Below are 16,857 nucleotides of genomic sequence, written 5' to 3' on the forward strand. Positions count from 1 at the left end.
ATCTTGTCAAAATGTGGTTATATAAAACTATATCATGTTTTATAGGTAAGCTTGATGTGTAAAGCCCAGCTTCTCAAACTTATTCAACAAACCATAGTTTAATGATGTATGTAAACCCAGTTTTTGGTCTGAATGAGATTAAGTACTTATTCTCCTCAGCCATAAAAAAACATATTATATCTCTCCAATTATCTTTCATGTTCTCCTTGAGCTGGCATGCATAATTCCCCACCTGGGGAAGAAAAAACCCTTTAAGCTAGAGTACATATTGAGTTTCATGATTAAGTGGGATATATGTGAAACTAGGTTGCCTCAGGCCTGATTTGATTCACTTAACACTGGCTCCCCTATATTAAATGTTGTTGCAAATAAAACAGTGTCATTTTAGTGTTTAAGAGATTTTGATAATTGGTGTGCATAGTGGGGAAGAGTTGGAAAAACTGATCTAGTTGTAGAATTTTCCCTGTCAAAACCAAAAAGCAGAAAAAGTAGTGGTGTATCAAGGGTACAGCAAATGCTTCACCTTCTGCCTATCCCAAGTCTCAAGTTGCTTCTGGTAACTGATAATAACATATCTTCTGTTGAACATCTGTATCATTTCAAGACTTAAGGAGGTTTGATTATCCTTGGTTAGCTTATTTTCCTTTCTCCATCTCCTTTAATACTTTTTTTTAATTCACTTAGTTGTTTGATGGCTCCAATCATAGTAACCAAAGCCCCCTGTTCTAAACTGGCAGCCACGCTGCATCCTGTGTGGTTGCATTCTACCATATGTAATGTACTGTAATTACTGTACACTTTCTGTGAAATAAGCCAACAGTGTTTCCTTTTGTCCATGCTGAATCTTCAATTGATCTGTATCAGTAGGGAATCCCACATGGTCCCATGGCTATGAAAAAGTATTTCCATTTTCCTCTATTGTTTTTAGTATAATTTTTTTAGTGGGGTTGGGGGTGGTGCGATGTCTCAGTGATTTAAGACATTGGACTTGTCAACTGGAAAGCCAGCTTCCCAGGTTTGAGATCCAACAAGGTAAGCTCCTATCCTCACCCAAGCTCCTGCCCACCTAGCAGTTCAAAAGCATGCAAAAGTAGGCATCTCTTTAGTGGGGAGGAAACATTGCTCCATGACATCATGCTGGCCATGTGACCACACTGGCTCAATGACCTTGAAACAGAGATGAGTGCCAAACTATAGTAGGGTATGTCATTTAATGGGGTGAAAATTAATTTTTGAAATTTTTTTTGTTGGGTTTCTAAAAATATTTATTTTTACACCAAGAATTCATATTTGCTGTTATTTTTGCAATTGGACAACATTTAGCTTGGTAAATCCATGTCTGATCATATACCTCACAAAAGTCTCTTGTAATCTAAATACTGTTAACATTAACTCTCCTCCAGCTCAGCCTGGTCGTCTCCTACAATAACCCAGTGTATTTTACACCACTGGTCATTCTAGTACCTTTTTTCCATATTATAATACCTTTTTTCCATATTATAATATCCTTTCTCTGATCAGTAGATAAATCTCATGACAATAATCCAAATTTAGCAATACTGTGTTAGTTCTTTTCCCAACATGTTGTTCACCTGGGCTATTAAATGTAACCTTAATATTTTCAATAAATGTGGCTAGCAGATGGTGTCAGGCCATTTGATGAGCTTATGGTTACATAGAAAGTGGATTAATTCAATAATGAGATTAAGCATGTTATGTGAACACAGCCAATATACATCGAAGTTTGGACATAGATATGGACCATGCAAACTGAATGGTACATCTCTTTCTATAGTTTATGTCTACTGTATATTTTGGCCAGGTCTGAAAATATATATGAGGAATGTGATAAATTACCGTAAAATATGCTTGAGCTGTGCTATTGCAGTCAAAGTATCATCATGGTTATGGTTATTTCTAATTGTTCTTATTTTCCCACAGCTCTCCCATGCAGACACTGTAGAGGGATTGGTTCTGATCAACATTGACCCCAATGCCAAGGGCTGGATGGATTGGGCTGCTCATAAGGTAAGACTGAGGAAGATGCTCATAGCTGTCTGCCAACAAACTGTATGCAGGACTTTGTTAGAGCAAGTAATTAAAATGACCATCAGTCTTTGGTTTAAAGCAGTGAAGGGCAACCTGCTACTTCCAAAGTCTTTGCACTTTCTTTCTATTTTTCGTTTATTATCTAAAAGATATTTTGTCCAGGATCTGAAACACCTATATGTGTGTCTGTCATACTTTTGCTAAAATTGTGGTATCAGTACAACCATCAGTATAATATCTTGCCCATATAGCTTCGAGAGAAGATCAGCAATTGCTCGTGTGCACATGTCAGTTCACTGCTGGGATTTAGAGACTAAAAATAGTTTATTGTTTTCTCATAGGAATATATTGATATATTGATAGGTGGGGTTAGCATGTTTTATCAACTAATACAGGGGTGTCAAACTCAATTTCATTGAGGGCCGCATCAGCATTGCGGTTGTCCTCAAGGGGCCGGGTGGGTATGACCAGGGTGGGCATGGCCTACTGGGCGGGCGTGGCTAGAGTGCATATGGCCTACTGGGTGGGCGTGGCCAGCTCTACATCGTTCGCATCAAGGGTGCCTATGGGGGCCTGGGCAGGAGTGGGACAGATCTGAGGGTCTCTGGCAGAAGGAGGGTCTCTGGGCCAGGGCCAAGGCAGTGGGGGCTGTTCCCTCACTGTTTCCAGGATGGCTTCGCGGGCCACATGAAACCGCGGGCCGGATCTGGCCCCCGGGCCTTGTGTTTGACATGTCTGAACTAATATGACGGCTTCTTAGGTTAAACCATTTAAATGCTCATCTCTGACTCTGCACAACTGTTTCTTGATGAGTGGACAGTGAATGGAGAAGTTCCCAGTTATTCCCTCCAACCATTATTAGTTGATTTAAATACACACAAACAAAATTGACACATTTCTTATACATACTTCATTATTTCTTCAATCTAAACCTCTAATCCATTTCCCTTCATAAAAACAAATCTCTTAACATCTAGGCAATACATTATTCTGATCTTGTTTCCCAACTTTTTGAGAGATGGAGCAAAATAAATAAATAAATTATAAAGTGCAGAAGTGGAAAAAAGTATCTAAAGGACTATTTCTATATTGCAGGGAGTTCAAAAATAATTCAAAGGTACAACAAAATAGAGTTTGCATATATTCAAAAGCTCCTTTTTCTATACTGGCAGGATCAACCCCTGCGTCATTCTTGAAGCAAGATGGGTGGCATATAAATTAAACAACTTCTAGGCTTGAACATAAGGCATAAGTCAGTGACTTTAATTTCAAAGACCTTCAACTTTTCCTCTTGTACATATAGTCCTTGACATACAACAGTTCATTTAGTGACCATTCAAAGTTACAACAGCACTGAAAAAAGTGACTTACGACCACTTTTCACACTTACGACCATTGCAGCATCCCCATGATGATGTGATTTACATTCGGATGCTTGACAGCTGACTCACATTTATGACGGTTGCAGTGTCCTGGAATCATGTGATCCCCTTTTGCGACCTTCTGAAGAAGCAAAGTCAATGGGGAAACCAGATTCACTTAACAACCATGTTAGTAATTTAACAATTGCAGTGCTTCAAATAACAAATGTGGCAAGAAAAGTCATAAAATGGGGCAAAATTCACTTAACAAATTTCTCACTCAGCAGCATAAATTTTGGGCTCAATTGTGGTCGTAAGTTGAGGACTACCAGTTTTGCCCTTTCAGAATAATTCTCTGTTTGTCCTCTAATCATATTCTGTTTTTTTCTTAAGCTTACCGGCCTCACCTCCTCCATTTCTGAGATGATCATAGCACATCTCTTCAGCCAGGTAAGCATGAATAGTAGGAGAATAAAGAAATGATGGATGGTACATAAAGAAGCAGAGTAGGATCATTAGTCTCACTTCACTTTCAGCTCCCTGGTAATACTAAGACAGGCTTTTTAGAAAATGTGTGTATTGAACTTTATTACTTCAAAATTAAATACATGAGAGACTGCAGATTACTTTCTAATGCAGCTATGTTGGCTGGCAATTTGAATGGTTCTTAGAGAACAGTTGATATTGCAGTGAAAATAAAGTATAAATAGGAAACAAGAAAATAATTCCTCTTTTTTGAAAGCAGGCTAGAACTATTTACTTTAGAACAGTGTTTTTCAGTTTTGGCAAGATGAGTGGACTTCAACTCCATGCTGACAGGGGAATTCTGGGAGTTGAAATCCATAAATCTTAAAGTTGCCAAGATTGAGAAACACTGCTTTAGAAGTTTTTTTTCCTTTTCTATTATCCTCAATCCTCATTCTATATGTAATATTTATTTTCTGGGGGAAATGGCACTGATATGGAGCTATATGACTGATTATAATTACAGTCGGATTGAAAGAAAATGGTAGAAGAAATCTGGATCTATTCCAGTGCCTTTAACATCAGTTGAAGGTGCAGAAGTCAACAGGCATAAATTTTCTTAGCATGGAGGGAAGAAAATCCTTTGCCAAAGGAGACTGATCTTAAGCCACAAACAACAAAGGCTGGTTCAAAAGTTGGCAGCCTAGAGGTTAGATAAATTTAATGGAGTAGCGGTGAGATTAAGTTACAGGAGTAATACTCCTCTTCTTCCACAGGAGGAACTTTCCAAGAACACTGAGTTGGTGCAACAACAGCGGGATATCCTGAGTCATGCTACAAATTTACCCAACATTCAACTCTACTGGAGCAGTTATAACAGGTTGTGGGGACAGGGAGGACTGGGCACGGCTGAGTCCAGGTTAAGCTCTCAGAAAACAAGCTAAGACACAATGGAAAGAAGGATGTCCAAACAAAAGACCCAACTAAACATAAAATTTTCAAACATTTTCCTCTTGATTGCCAGCCTATGGGGTGAGACCTAGATCAGTGTTTGAGAACAATGTACTTTTCACAAAGATACTTCAGCAATTACACAATCTAAAGTAGCCAGTCACAGACACATAGATTTTTTACCTGGGCCTGAGAAAGCCTCCTGCTTCAAATGAAGCTGAGCCTTAGGGTTTTTTAAAGACTTACAAGGTTCTGTAATTGTTTCCTTAATTGACTTTTCCAGGTCTCTTCAAAATTTCCATCTTAGGAATTGCCATTCTAATAGGCAATTTTCATATGACTCAGTCATAAATTTAGTCTCTGCTCTCTTTAGAATCTTGGAAAAACTGGGCCCTGGAGATTTGAGCAATGTATTGAAATGCCATAATGTAAATCGGTGAATTAATTATTAAGCTTGAAAGGCAGATGACTTAAGTATTTATATTTGATTTTTATCTTATAGAAGTCATCCCGTATAATATTATAAAAACAATTGTAAACTAGTATTTATTATTAATAATAATAATGCAGAATAGTTCACAGTTTTCCAAACTTGGCGTTTTTATGATGTATGAACTCCAACTCCCAGAAGCACCAGAATGCTGGCAAATGAGAGTTGAAGTCTTTACATCGTGAAGTTGCCAAGTTTGAAAAACACTGTAATACATAAATCGCTGGACATTACATTTTTGATATGCACTAGGATTCTGAAGATGCTTTTCTAGAGCTACCAGACTTGTCTGGAAAACTCCAGACAAACACTAAATGGCAGCAAAGATATTCAAGAAGGCATATTCTGTGCTACCATCTAGCTGTTACCATGATAGTTGTAATCAAAATCTAATAGGCCTGTTTTCTCCACATGTCTGTGACACTAAAAACATTCATTCTGTTTTATTTATCAAATTAGGTTATCTTGCAGTTGCAGTTATATAGAGAATATCAACAAAAATATTAGAAATAATCTGGGAATGCATATAGAAAGACAGGTCTTGAGATGTTTAGGTGTGCTCATAGCAAGTGACTTCAAAATGAACAGTGTGGCCAGACAGTTGTGAAGGCAAACAAAATTCTGGGATGCATTGCTAGTGGGATCACCAGCAGGAAAAAGAAGGTTCTAGTCCTGCTATATAGGGCTGTAGTCAGACCCCATTTGGAATAATATGTCCAATTCTAGAGACCTCACTTAAAAAATATATTGATAAGATAAGCAAGTCCAGAGATGAGCAACAAAAATGGTGCAAGGTCTGAAGGACAAAACATATCAAGAGATATTAGATCAGGGGTGTCAAACTTGTAATGTCACGTGACGTATCGCAACATATCACAACTTTTTTTCCATTGGCAATGAGTTGGGCGCGGTTTTGACATGACACATCCAGCCCATGGGCCAGCAGTTTGATACCCCTGGATTAGAGGAACTGAATATGTACAGTCTGGAGGACAGAAGGAAAAGGGGTGACATGATTGAAGCCTTTAAATATACTAAGGGTATCAATAAGGTTCTAGAAGGCAGTATTTTCAATATTAAGCAAAAATCAAGAATACAGGGGCATAACCTCAAACTGAAGGGACGCGGTGGCTCAGTGGGTTAGGATGCTGAGCTTGTCGATCAGATGGTCGGCAGTTTGGCAGGTCGAATCCCGAGTGCCGCATAACAGACTGAACGCCTGTTACTTGTCCCAGCTTTTGCCAACCTAGCAGTTCAAAAGCACGTAAAAATGCAAGTAGAAAAATAGGGACCAGTCGGTGAGAAGGTAACAGCGTTCTGTGCGCCTTTGGCATCTAGTCATGCCGGCCACATGACCACGGAGATGTCCTCAGACAAGCGCTGGCTCTTCGGGTTTGAAATGGAGCTGAGCACCGGCCCCTAGAGTTGGAAACGACTAGCATGCATGTGCGGGGGAACCTTTACTTTACCTTTTTAACCTCAAACTGACAGGGATGTTCAAAAGTAATGTTAAAAGTATTACTTCACAGAAAGTAGTGGAAGCTTGGATTCAACTTCCAGCGGAGATAGTGGGTCAGTCATCAATAACTGAGTTTAAAAATGCTTGGGATAAACACATGTCCATCATCTGACAAAAATTAAAAACTATAAAAACAATAATTAAAAAAATAATAAATTATTTAAAAAGAAAACAAACAACCTCAAAGCGCAAACTTGATGGACCACTATGTCTTTTTCTGCCATCCGTTTTATATGTTCCCATATTTGTGGAGAAAATGGGAGAGAGGGACCGAGTGATTGGCATGAAAAGAGCTACCTTAAGGTTCCAAAGGTGCTTTTTCAAGAGGCAACTGGACTTTCTTGTTTTCCTTTGAAGACATTTTGCTTGTCATCCAAGAAGCTTCTTCAGCTCTGACTGGATGGTGGGGAATGGAAGGATTTATATTCCTTGCATTTGCATTCTTTTAGACGAGGGGTGTCAAACTGCCGGCCCATGGGCTGGTTGCATCGTACAGAGGCTGCACCCACCCCAGCTCTGGCAATGCAAAAAGGGTCGTGATACGTCATGACATGTTCACGTGACGTGGCGAGTTTGACACCCGTGTTTTATAGAGTCTCTCAATAGAGGGAGCAGGATACAACATCATCTATCTCCAGTGTACAAAACAGTCCTTTCAGCAATCCCAGAAGGTGGCACACCCATTTGCATTACTCAGGTGACCTTGAGGACAGAGATAAACCTCCAAGTGGCCTCAACAACTCTAAAAGAATGCAAATGACCAGCTCTCTGCAAGGAATATAAATCCTTCCATTCTCCACCATCCAGTCAGAGCTGAAGAAGCTTCTTGGATGAGAAGCAAAATGTTTTCAAAGAAAAACAAGAAAGTCCAGTTGCCTCTTGAAAAAGCACCTTTCGGACAACCATGACCTGGTTGACTGAGAAGCCCCATAGATATTTAGCTACCTTAAGGACCCTGAAGCAGTGATTTACAATTCCCTTCCTTTTTCTTTACAGCCGCAGAGATTTAAGCTTGGAGCGTGGAGGGGATATCACATTCAAGTGAGTATCAACCAATCTTTAACCTTTCTGCATCTTCTTAAGCTCATTTATTTCTTCTATGCATATATCATCCAAAGCTGCCACTAACATTTCTGACAGAGCTCACATGTAATTAAGTTTGAATTCTTAACGCTAAATTATTAAAAGGGAAAACTTAGCAAAGGGGTGAAATTGTACATATTTAACAGTTTGACAGTGGGTTAGGACGCTGAGCTTGTCGATCAGAAGGTCGGCAGTTTGGCGGGTCAAATCCCGAGTGCCGCGTAGCAGAGTGAACTTCTCTATTTTTTTCTTATCTTCTTTGCTCCTCATTCTGAAGCCTCAGAGACTTGCTTGCATAATTAATTAATCCAAAATAAAAGGTGTTACCGTGTGAATAATTTTTAGAAGTGGCAAGAGGGAGACAAAAGTCACATTGCTAGCTCAAAGAGTGTGTTGAGGGACTAAAAAAAGACATGTCGTATGTTAGATCTAAATATAAGAACTGTGGTGACTTCTTTTTCCTTTCCACGGGTCCCTGCTTCAAGGCTGGACTGAAAAATTACCATTCTTTGTCTGCCACTGATGTTGCTGCTGTTAAAGTCCAAATATTCAGTTCCCCTGTGCTATTCCTACCTGCCACCTACTAGGTTTCTGGATGATAAAATGTCTGTATAGACAAAGAAATCCCCAAGGAGTGCTAAAGGAAAGAGCTATTTCATTTCTGTTTGTACAGCGCCCAAATCCAGAATTTATATAAACTCAGCAAGACATCTGTTCAGGTGTTCATGCCAGCAACTTTGGTAGAATGCAAAAGAGTCCTTTGATCCATGTGGGACTCAATTCTTCTGCCAAATTCAGGAGGGAGTTGGGCCTCCTGTTTCTATATTTTTGCTCTAAGGGAAAATTAATTTTGCCGCTCCTGTATTATTATAGGTAAGTCCTACACAGAAGAGGCCAGAAGTGGAGTAAGGAGGAACAGCAAAATACAGTAATTTTTTTCTCTCTGTCAAAGCAACCACAGAAATTCAGCAGAAAAACCACTTCAATATACATAAACAAGCCTGGCTCGTTTGTCGTTGACTGTGTGATTTAAAAGAAGGGGGATTTCTAAACAGCCCCTCGCTTCTTCGTGTTGGAACTTGGACCCACAGAATGTCTGCTTCAACTTTCAGAGGCAGTCTTGGGCAAAGAAAGAGCATCTGACTAACATGATTGATGTGCCTGCCAAAAATTCTACAGCAATTCATGGGTGCATCCTTTGGGGCCACACAAATTGGTTTAAAACGTGCAATCTGTGGATTGCCTACTCCCTAAATTAAGAGAGGTTTGGGGGCTTTTCTTTGAGGGTCTTCCAACTGCAAGAGAAGAACCAATCCTGAGAATATCTTGCTACAACACTGTCCCCATGTCCTGTTTGAGATTCTTCCAGCATCTGTTTTTTCAGCTATGCTAAACTAGCTGGGCTCACACTACAAATAAGCCCAAACCTACTTTACTTATTTATGACTTAGTGTGGTTCATGAACCCAGATTTTGGGGTTTTAAACCATGGTTAAGCAAATCAAATTATTGCCTGAACATGGCCAGTCGATGGGAGGGGAGTCAAAGGCACCCTTCGACAGAAATAGATGGGGAAATACAAATACGTAGCGCATAAGGCATGCCTTTTTTCATCTCTTGTTTATCTCACCTTATCTCATTTTATATTAACCGCCAATGTTCCCCATGACTCTCCATTCTGGCACAAGAGAAATGTTCGTCACTAGAAAGAGAGATAAGGAGAAGTAAACAATGGGAGGGAGAGAATAGATCAGCCTACTGTGTGTGTGTGTGTGTCTGTGTGTGTGTGTGTGTGTGTGTAGGCAAAAGAAAACAACTAGTCTTCAGCACCTACTTTAATTCTTGCACAGCAGCAGCCCCATCGGTCTGAACCATAACTCCAGCAAGTCACCTTTAGCCCCTTACAGTCCATAGATTCTGGGTGTGCTGACAGAGCAGGCTTAACTGGGTTACTAAAAGGGGAACTGCAAGATACATTGGCTTTGCCTTCAAATCTTAGCTTTGTGTGGTCTGACACGATGTACCAACCTGGCTCTTTTCATTGGTTTTTGAATCAAGGTATTCTATGTTCTAAAAATGGTTAACTCGGTAACCAAGCTCAGTTTTTGTAGGAATGCTGTTTTACTCTTCGGTCCCTCCCTTCATATTTTTTTTAATATTAGCCCAACCTACCTGGTATTAATCTACCAAATCTCTTGCCCTATAATTCCCACACGCTTAGAAACAAAAAAGTTAGTTTGTTCTTGGGGATTTTTTTGTGTATGTGTGTTGACATTTTCATTGCTATCTCCTCTGTGATTAAACTGTTTATGCTCTTTTACATTAACTTGAAGTCAGTTCCTAAATTTGTAGGTCCAAAATGCATTACTGCAAGCAATTTACAGTAATTTGGCCTCCAGTTCTAACCTTCTACCATTTTTCTTTTCTCTTGCCCTCTTTCCAGATGTCCCATAATGCTGGTCGTGGGAGACCAGGCTCCGCATGAAGATGCTGTGGTAAGTGATGAGGACCTTTCTTTTTTAAAAAGCTTCACAACCTAGAAGCAAAGGTGTGTTATTTCTTACCTTGTATTTATTTTAGATTCATGCTATCTGCCTTTCTTCTCTTTCCAGGTGGAGTGCAATTCCAAACTGGATCCCACCCAGACCTCTTTCCTCAAGGTAAGCTATGCATTTTAGATGTACCCAAATACCAACTTGCAAAAAATATGTCCAGGATTATATTGAGCTAACCTGAAGGGTTCCCATCCCAGCAATTATGTAGCGTGGTAAAACTGGCGAAAAGGGGTGAAAGCTAGGTAGCCTATTTCAGTTACCATTTTGCCTATGGTGCTTCTAACCTTGATCATCGTAGATTATTTTTCTTTCTCTAATTTTTTTTTTGGAAAGCAAAAAGTAGCAACTTTCCAACTAATTTTGAGCTACCAAAAGATGAGCATTCCCCATTAACTGTGGCATCCAAGATCATACGCTGTTATCCTATATGGGAGCTGCAGACCAAGTCAACAGTCTTGTGTAAACACATACTATCACACATTTCCCCAACATGAATAGCTCCCAGACCTTTCAATCATCATCATCATCAGATCATCATGTTCTTTAAGCAAGTGTGCTTATTTAAGTTTCTCTTTCTTCTCTTGCAGATGGCTGATTCAGGAGGACAACCACAGCTGACACAGGTAAAATATACTAATAACCTGATACTCAAATTCAGAAATAGAATTAATTTTGCATTTCAAAATATTTTTAAAAGCAGTGCTTTTTTCTTAATATATCATTCCTCCTATTTGAGTATTTCAAAACTTATGTTTTAATATGATTGCATTTCTCATATGATTGCAGACTTGTAGTATATTCAGTCAATCCTGTTTTCCATACACCATAGACTGTCTTTGTGCAAATCAACAAATCAAATTCTGTTGGAGGTCTGTACACAGAAAAATGAATTGTTATCAATGCAGAAACATTGAATTATAAACTAATCCAAAGGGCTAGTTCATACAATGCAGTATGCTAAAATATAGTTGACTAGTTCTTATCTTAGTTTGCAATTCACTAGAGCTTATAATAACTTTTCTGAGAGACAGGAAGAAATAGTAGGTAATTGCTAAGATGTTCTACACACACCAAATAAAATCTCATTAAACAAGGTGTTCATTTTTGGTTAGAGAAATAACGTTTCCTTCTCTGCTCTGTTCCAAACAATGTAGTCATGCAAACATGTCTGCAGAGGGAAAAGGGCCTTGTTGAAATGGAGAAGTAGACAAGGAACCTGTAGGCATTTCTGAACAAGTACTCCATGCCAGTTTGAAAACATCAGACATTCTCACATCAACAACATTGGAGTTCTGCGCTGATTGATTTCCAATGAAGTTCTGCAAAGTAGTTGAAACCACTATGATGCTAGTGGCTATATTTTTCCACTGAGGGGACACTTGCTCCCTTTCTTTTGGATCTGGAGTTTCAGATCTTTTATGAGAAAGGTGAGCTGGATAGTTTTGCAGTTATCTGTCAGAAGTCCAGTTTAAAAAAGCAGAAGAGAAATCCAGAAGAGTATTTTGACAGTTTCTTCTAATCTTCAGCCCTGGATTAGCCCTCTTCTAAAGCCCCAGGATCCTAGGTTTGTTTTTGTTTTTTCTGTTCTTTTGTGAAAAGAGATAGAGATTTTTGTAGCTGTAGAACTTGCATGACGTTTCCCTTCTCATTCTTGGCATTTCAAATCAGCAAAGGTAAAGAAAAAATATCACAGACTACCTCCCAACATTTTTGAGAGTTTGGGGAATGGAGTGGAATTGTCTCAGTAGATCATCTCCCATAGTCTGAAGAAATCAGAATTTGTTTTAATGAATTTCATAAAAAGAGTTTTGAAGGGGTTCCATGTCAGATGTTTTTTCTAATCTTTGGTGTCCTCTCCCCACAAATATACTCCGTGAGCTGCAGTTTGGAAGCAAGTAATTGAACCTTTAGGGTTTTCTGTCCCTTTTCTGTCCCTTTTCTGTCTCTTTCCATATACCGGTATGCATTTTTAAAAAGTTTTTCTCTGCTCCTTTTCTATCTTTCAGCCTGGGAAACTGACAGAGGCATTCAAATATTTTGTGCAAGGAATGGGTTACAGTAAGTATTGGATCTGAGGACCTCTGTCCCATTGTGCACCCCCAAAGTTCATAAGTTATTGGGCTGCAAAACCTTGTGTTTCATCTAGCCAAGAGCAGAGGCATTCCTGACAAGGTGTTTTTGTACCCTAGACTGCATTCACAAAGCACACCAAGTTGTAGTTTATTTAGATGTAGTCTAATAAATAAACCAGAGTTGTATAAACTTGCATAACATGTGAGGTTACAAATAAAGGTTGCTGAGATTACAAACTAAACTAGGACAAAGAAGATATTGTGACTTGGGCTACTACATGAACCCACCATAATTCTGTTATTTGATTCCTGGGACTACCTATTTCTTCTCCAATTTGGCTGTTCCTTGCACTCAAAATAATGTTTCCAGATAATTGAGATTGCTTAGAAGTTCTCCTTTTCTTTGTCTCCTGCTCCCCCAATCCCCTCTTTCCTCCCCACTTGTACATCCACCTTCTTTCCATGGCTATTTAGAGCTCAGGTAGAGCAGCCTATCAGCTTAGCCCTTGAACAACAGCCACTGTGTAACATTCATTCCAAGTATAAGTTCTTGGATCAGTTTAGCCTAAGGATATCCTTTCCTGTTTCTCCTCAGTCGCTTATGTACTGGACAAGAAACTGAGTCAGGGGTCAGGTACCTTCTGTGGTATTTCTCCCTTATCTCCCATAATTCTCTCCTCCCAACATGTCTGCTCACCCTTCCTCTGGTTAATTCACTCCCCAACGCACAACCTGTCCCTTCCATTAGTGAACACTGAATTGTTTGCTGTGGTAGTAGGAAAGCAGAAGCAGACATTCTTTCGTTTGGATTTCTGTTGTGTGCCCAAATGGGGATGGTCTTTGGTACACTATTATACAAGGATTGCCAGCAATCCTGCATTGTGGTGTGATTTCAAAATAAGACCACTCACTTGATTAACCTTTTTTATGCCGATGTACTAATTGTCTGCAAATGACCTGTTGCATTCCATACTTTTAAGGCTCTGTTAAATATTGGGGGAGGCAGGGGCTGATGGTATGCAACTCCATCGTTTGGGACCAAGCCAAGATGGGGATAAGTGCCAACTGTGAAGAAGACAATGTACAGGCTGTCAGTAGAAAATATTTGAAATAACCTGCAAGGTGTACATGCTTTCTACCCTAGGAAGATTAGAAATTTTCTTCTTGATTTTTCTCTTGTACCAGACAGGCTTCTCTTGAGAGATGCTTCCTTTTCTAAGTTCTAAGCAACCCTTACTTGTTCTCTAGATCTTAGAGAGCACCAAATTTGCAAGGGATTGAGTTGGGCAATTTTAGATCATTCCCTGATTGTTGCTGGTGTCTTCTTTACTATGCTCACTCCTTCTCACACAAGTGCCACTCACTCCATCATTGGCTCAATTCAGAACAAGGTCTTGATAATTGCAGTTGGGATGAGGATAAGCCTTTTATAGTAGGCAAACATTTTATCTAACTTTGCTTCCCCCTCTTTTTTTTTTCCTCTCCACAGTGGCCTCGTCCTGCATGACGCGCCTCTCTCGCTCCCGCACCGCCTCTCTGTCCAGCGCCACCTCGGGGGACGGGAATCGTTCCCGATCTCGCACCCTGTCCCAGAGCAGCGAGGCAGGAGCCCCCCAGCCACCTGTCCCCACCATGGAGGTGTCCTGCTGAGCTCCGGGCCAGGGGATGAGACCGCCTCCCAGCTCTGAACAGGACTCCTTCTGCTATCCCACAATGCACTCCGGCCACTGGGCCAGGTGACGATCTCCCCTAACGGTACTAAAAGTCCAAGGAGGCCCAGATGGGATGCAACTTTACTCTCTTTAAAACAAACATTAACTCCCCCAACCTTTAAATCCAGCACATCGTACCCACCTTCCTTACCAACCCTGCCTTCCTGTCTCCCGTAACTTAAAACTAGTGTTGTCAGCCTTTGGTATCTTTAGTGATCCTCAGTACCTAGAGAGGTATGGATGGAAGACTACACGTTTTCTTATCAGATAACTTATCAGATAATCAGCATCTTCTCTGATGTTTCCCTTTGCCCTCCAATTCTCTTGCACATTTAGCTTCCTTGATATAGGTGATCTGGATTATCATTGGGCTTTGTTTTGTTTTTCCCCCTGTATAATCATAACTAATCCTTGTTCCTCCCACTAAATTTTGAGCGATATATTCTTGGAGTAGCCAGATGGCAATCTCATTGCCTTGCTAGCTCTCTTTTGTCCCCTCCGGAGTGTACATAGGAGGAAAATACAAATAAAAAGCAGGACCTCACAAGTGAGATGCACCAGCCCCTGTAAGGACTTGCTACTGTCATGCTAACCTAGTGCTCCCAAATGGGAGTTGCTGTTCCTCCACCTAACTCATTTCTTCCTTTGTACTTGTCTGGCTTGGTCTCATCTCTCCTGATTCCATCCGTCTAAATGGTCCTTGAGGCTTAGACGTGTTTTTGTTTTCATTCACCTTTTAAAATAAAGCTAGACTCTTCATTCCCTTCCCCTCCTCTATGATCTCTCTTGGCTTTTATTTTATAGCTTACCCTCCTCCTGTGCATATATACTCTTCCCTGGTCAAAGGCTACGTTTCCTCTTTGTCCTCCTTCCCTCCCACTTTCATAGATGTAGCTGCTTTGTGGTGTGCATGCACAGTTCCTGCTAAGACAGCAACTGTTTTCTGCGACTGGGGCATTGGGAGGCTGGGCAAGACTGAAATGGGGGGCACTGGGAAGGGTGGGATTTTTCCTTTTGGGAAATGCTGGGGGCAGAGGGAAGCTTGAGACAGATTGCACTGTTGCAACTGTGCCAGGCAGAAACGACAATAGCCAATGCGTCTGTGGTTTCACATAAGGAGATGAAAGCAGGAGATTCCAACCGTCATTGGCTGTGATTTTTTTTTTCTTTGCACCAAGCGCTGATTTAGTGGGTTCTGGCTGTTGGCTTTGAGCAGGGCTCTTGTAGTGCCATGGAGGAGGAACTCTGTAATCAGATTCTGACTGTATCAGTTCTTTGATTGTTACCAGCTGTATTAAAGACCTAAATGCTTAGATGATGTTCGCCATGTTGATCTCACAAAATAAGGAATGCATGATGTTTTAAGAGGTCAGACCTCTAACGTTGGACCAGCTGTTGAAGGCAGGGGTATCAGTATACAAGGTTTTGAGTGGTATACAATCCGAATAGGGCCATAAGGCCTCCAGCGGAACCAGAAAGGTATTGGTCCAACTAGAAGATATCTTACTTATTCCCTAACCTGAACAGGCACTGGGAGTTAATTGCTCAGTTGCCTATTAAAAGGGGCATTGTTTGAAAAGGACTCCAGCTGGAGTTTTAACTCCCACATGTAATGGGATCCTTGTATTTGAGAATGTGTGGGCTCTGCTTTATTTTTCCCAGAGCAGTCAATGGTGAATCCCTACTCTTAACAATAAAAATCTCTAGAGGAATCAGTTTTTGCTTCTTTTCTTATGATAGATAGATAATCCACGCATGCAGGTCACAGGCTATAACAGCTTCTGTTCAGCAGGGAAGATCACCAAAGACTGCTATAAAAATCAAAGAAACAAGGAGTCTGGCTGGGTGGATATCAAATCAGCATTCAGTATCAATAGAAGAGAATATAAGTAGTTTAGGGTTGAACGGTGGAGTCCTTGATGCTCTCTGAGTTGGTTCTTTGCTTGCAGAGTTTTTCTACCTGACTAGAATAACAAAACCAGGTTCAGACAGCACAAAGACTCCACAGCATTCAGCATTTCAGGAATGGACAATTCAGATGCCTCCACGAAATTCACAATAAGCAAGATTGAGCCTCCTCAGTGAACTCTACACCAAAATGGAGCCATGGGAAGCAAGAAGGAGTCACTGTGGCAAGAGTTGAAAAATATTTTTATAGATTAAGTGAGGAGGTAGCTTCTACCCCTCTCCAAAAAATACCTCTCTGTCCTACAAGAATTGAGGATGCTTAGTTTACTGAAAGATGTCCAGCAGAAAAGAGAAGCAAATAATGGAGCTCCTTACGGATTAAAACTGGAGACACAGATTTAAGCTGTGGTTTTCTTATATGCTTAATCCATATTTGGTTGAGTTCATGAGACACATTAAGCTATAAATAAATGTTTACGAATCACAGTGATTACAGTCACCCATCACCCCAAGTCAAAACCAGACAAATCACGTAACATATGTGAATCTAATGGCCATGGAGATGTTAGGAAGAGTTGGCTAACCTTTTCTTGCAGGTAATATTTTATAGTTACAGGATACTCACATGCAGGTTTAATAATGTATGGAAAGTAGGTACATTACTGCTGATGAGCTGAGGCTGAAAGATGTTCA

General features: G+C 40.3%; 1 protein-coding gene across 4 annotated transcripts in view; it reads left to right on the forward strand.

The window, feature by feature from the left end:
• NDRG2 (NDRG family member 2) overlaps positions 1-15,968 on the forward strand; it is a 41,666-nt gene extending 25,698 nt beyond the window's left edge. For 3 of the 4 annotated variants that reach the window (XM_083379235.1, XM_083379234.1, XM_083379236.1), the window contains 9 exons: positions 1,942-2,028; positions 3,804-3,860; positions 4,652-4,755; positions 7,832-7,876; positions 10,361-10,412; positions 10,530-10,577; positions 11,060-11,095; positions 12,479-12,530; positions 14,034-15,968. In XM_083379235.1, coding sequence (XP_083235361.1) covers positions 1,942-2,028; positions 3,804-3,860; positions 4,652-4,755; positions 7,832-7,876; positions 10,361-10,412; positions 10,530-10,577; positions 11,060-11,095; positions 12,479-12,530; positions 14,034-14,194 — 642 coding nt within the window. In that variant the 3' untranslated portion in view covers positions 14,195-15,968. Of the gene's footprint in view, positions 1-1,941; positions 2,029-3,803; positions 3,861-4,651; positions 4,756-7,831; positions 7,877-10,360; positions 10,413-10,529; positions 10,578-11,059; positions 11,096-12,478; positions 12,531-13,139; positions 13,174-14,033 lie in introns of all 4 variants that reach the window. The other variant, XM_083379237.1, reaches the window with a different exon arrangement.
• Positions 15,969-16,857: the final 889 nt, after the last annotated feature.

This window comes from Vipera ursinii (genome assembly GCF_947247035.1).
Source record: "Vipera ursinii genome assembly, chromosome: Z".
NCBI classification, from domain to species: Eukaryota; Metazoa; Chordata; class Lepidosauria; order Squamata; family Viperidae; genus Vipera; species Vipera ursinii.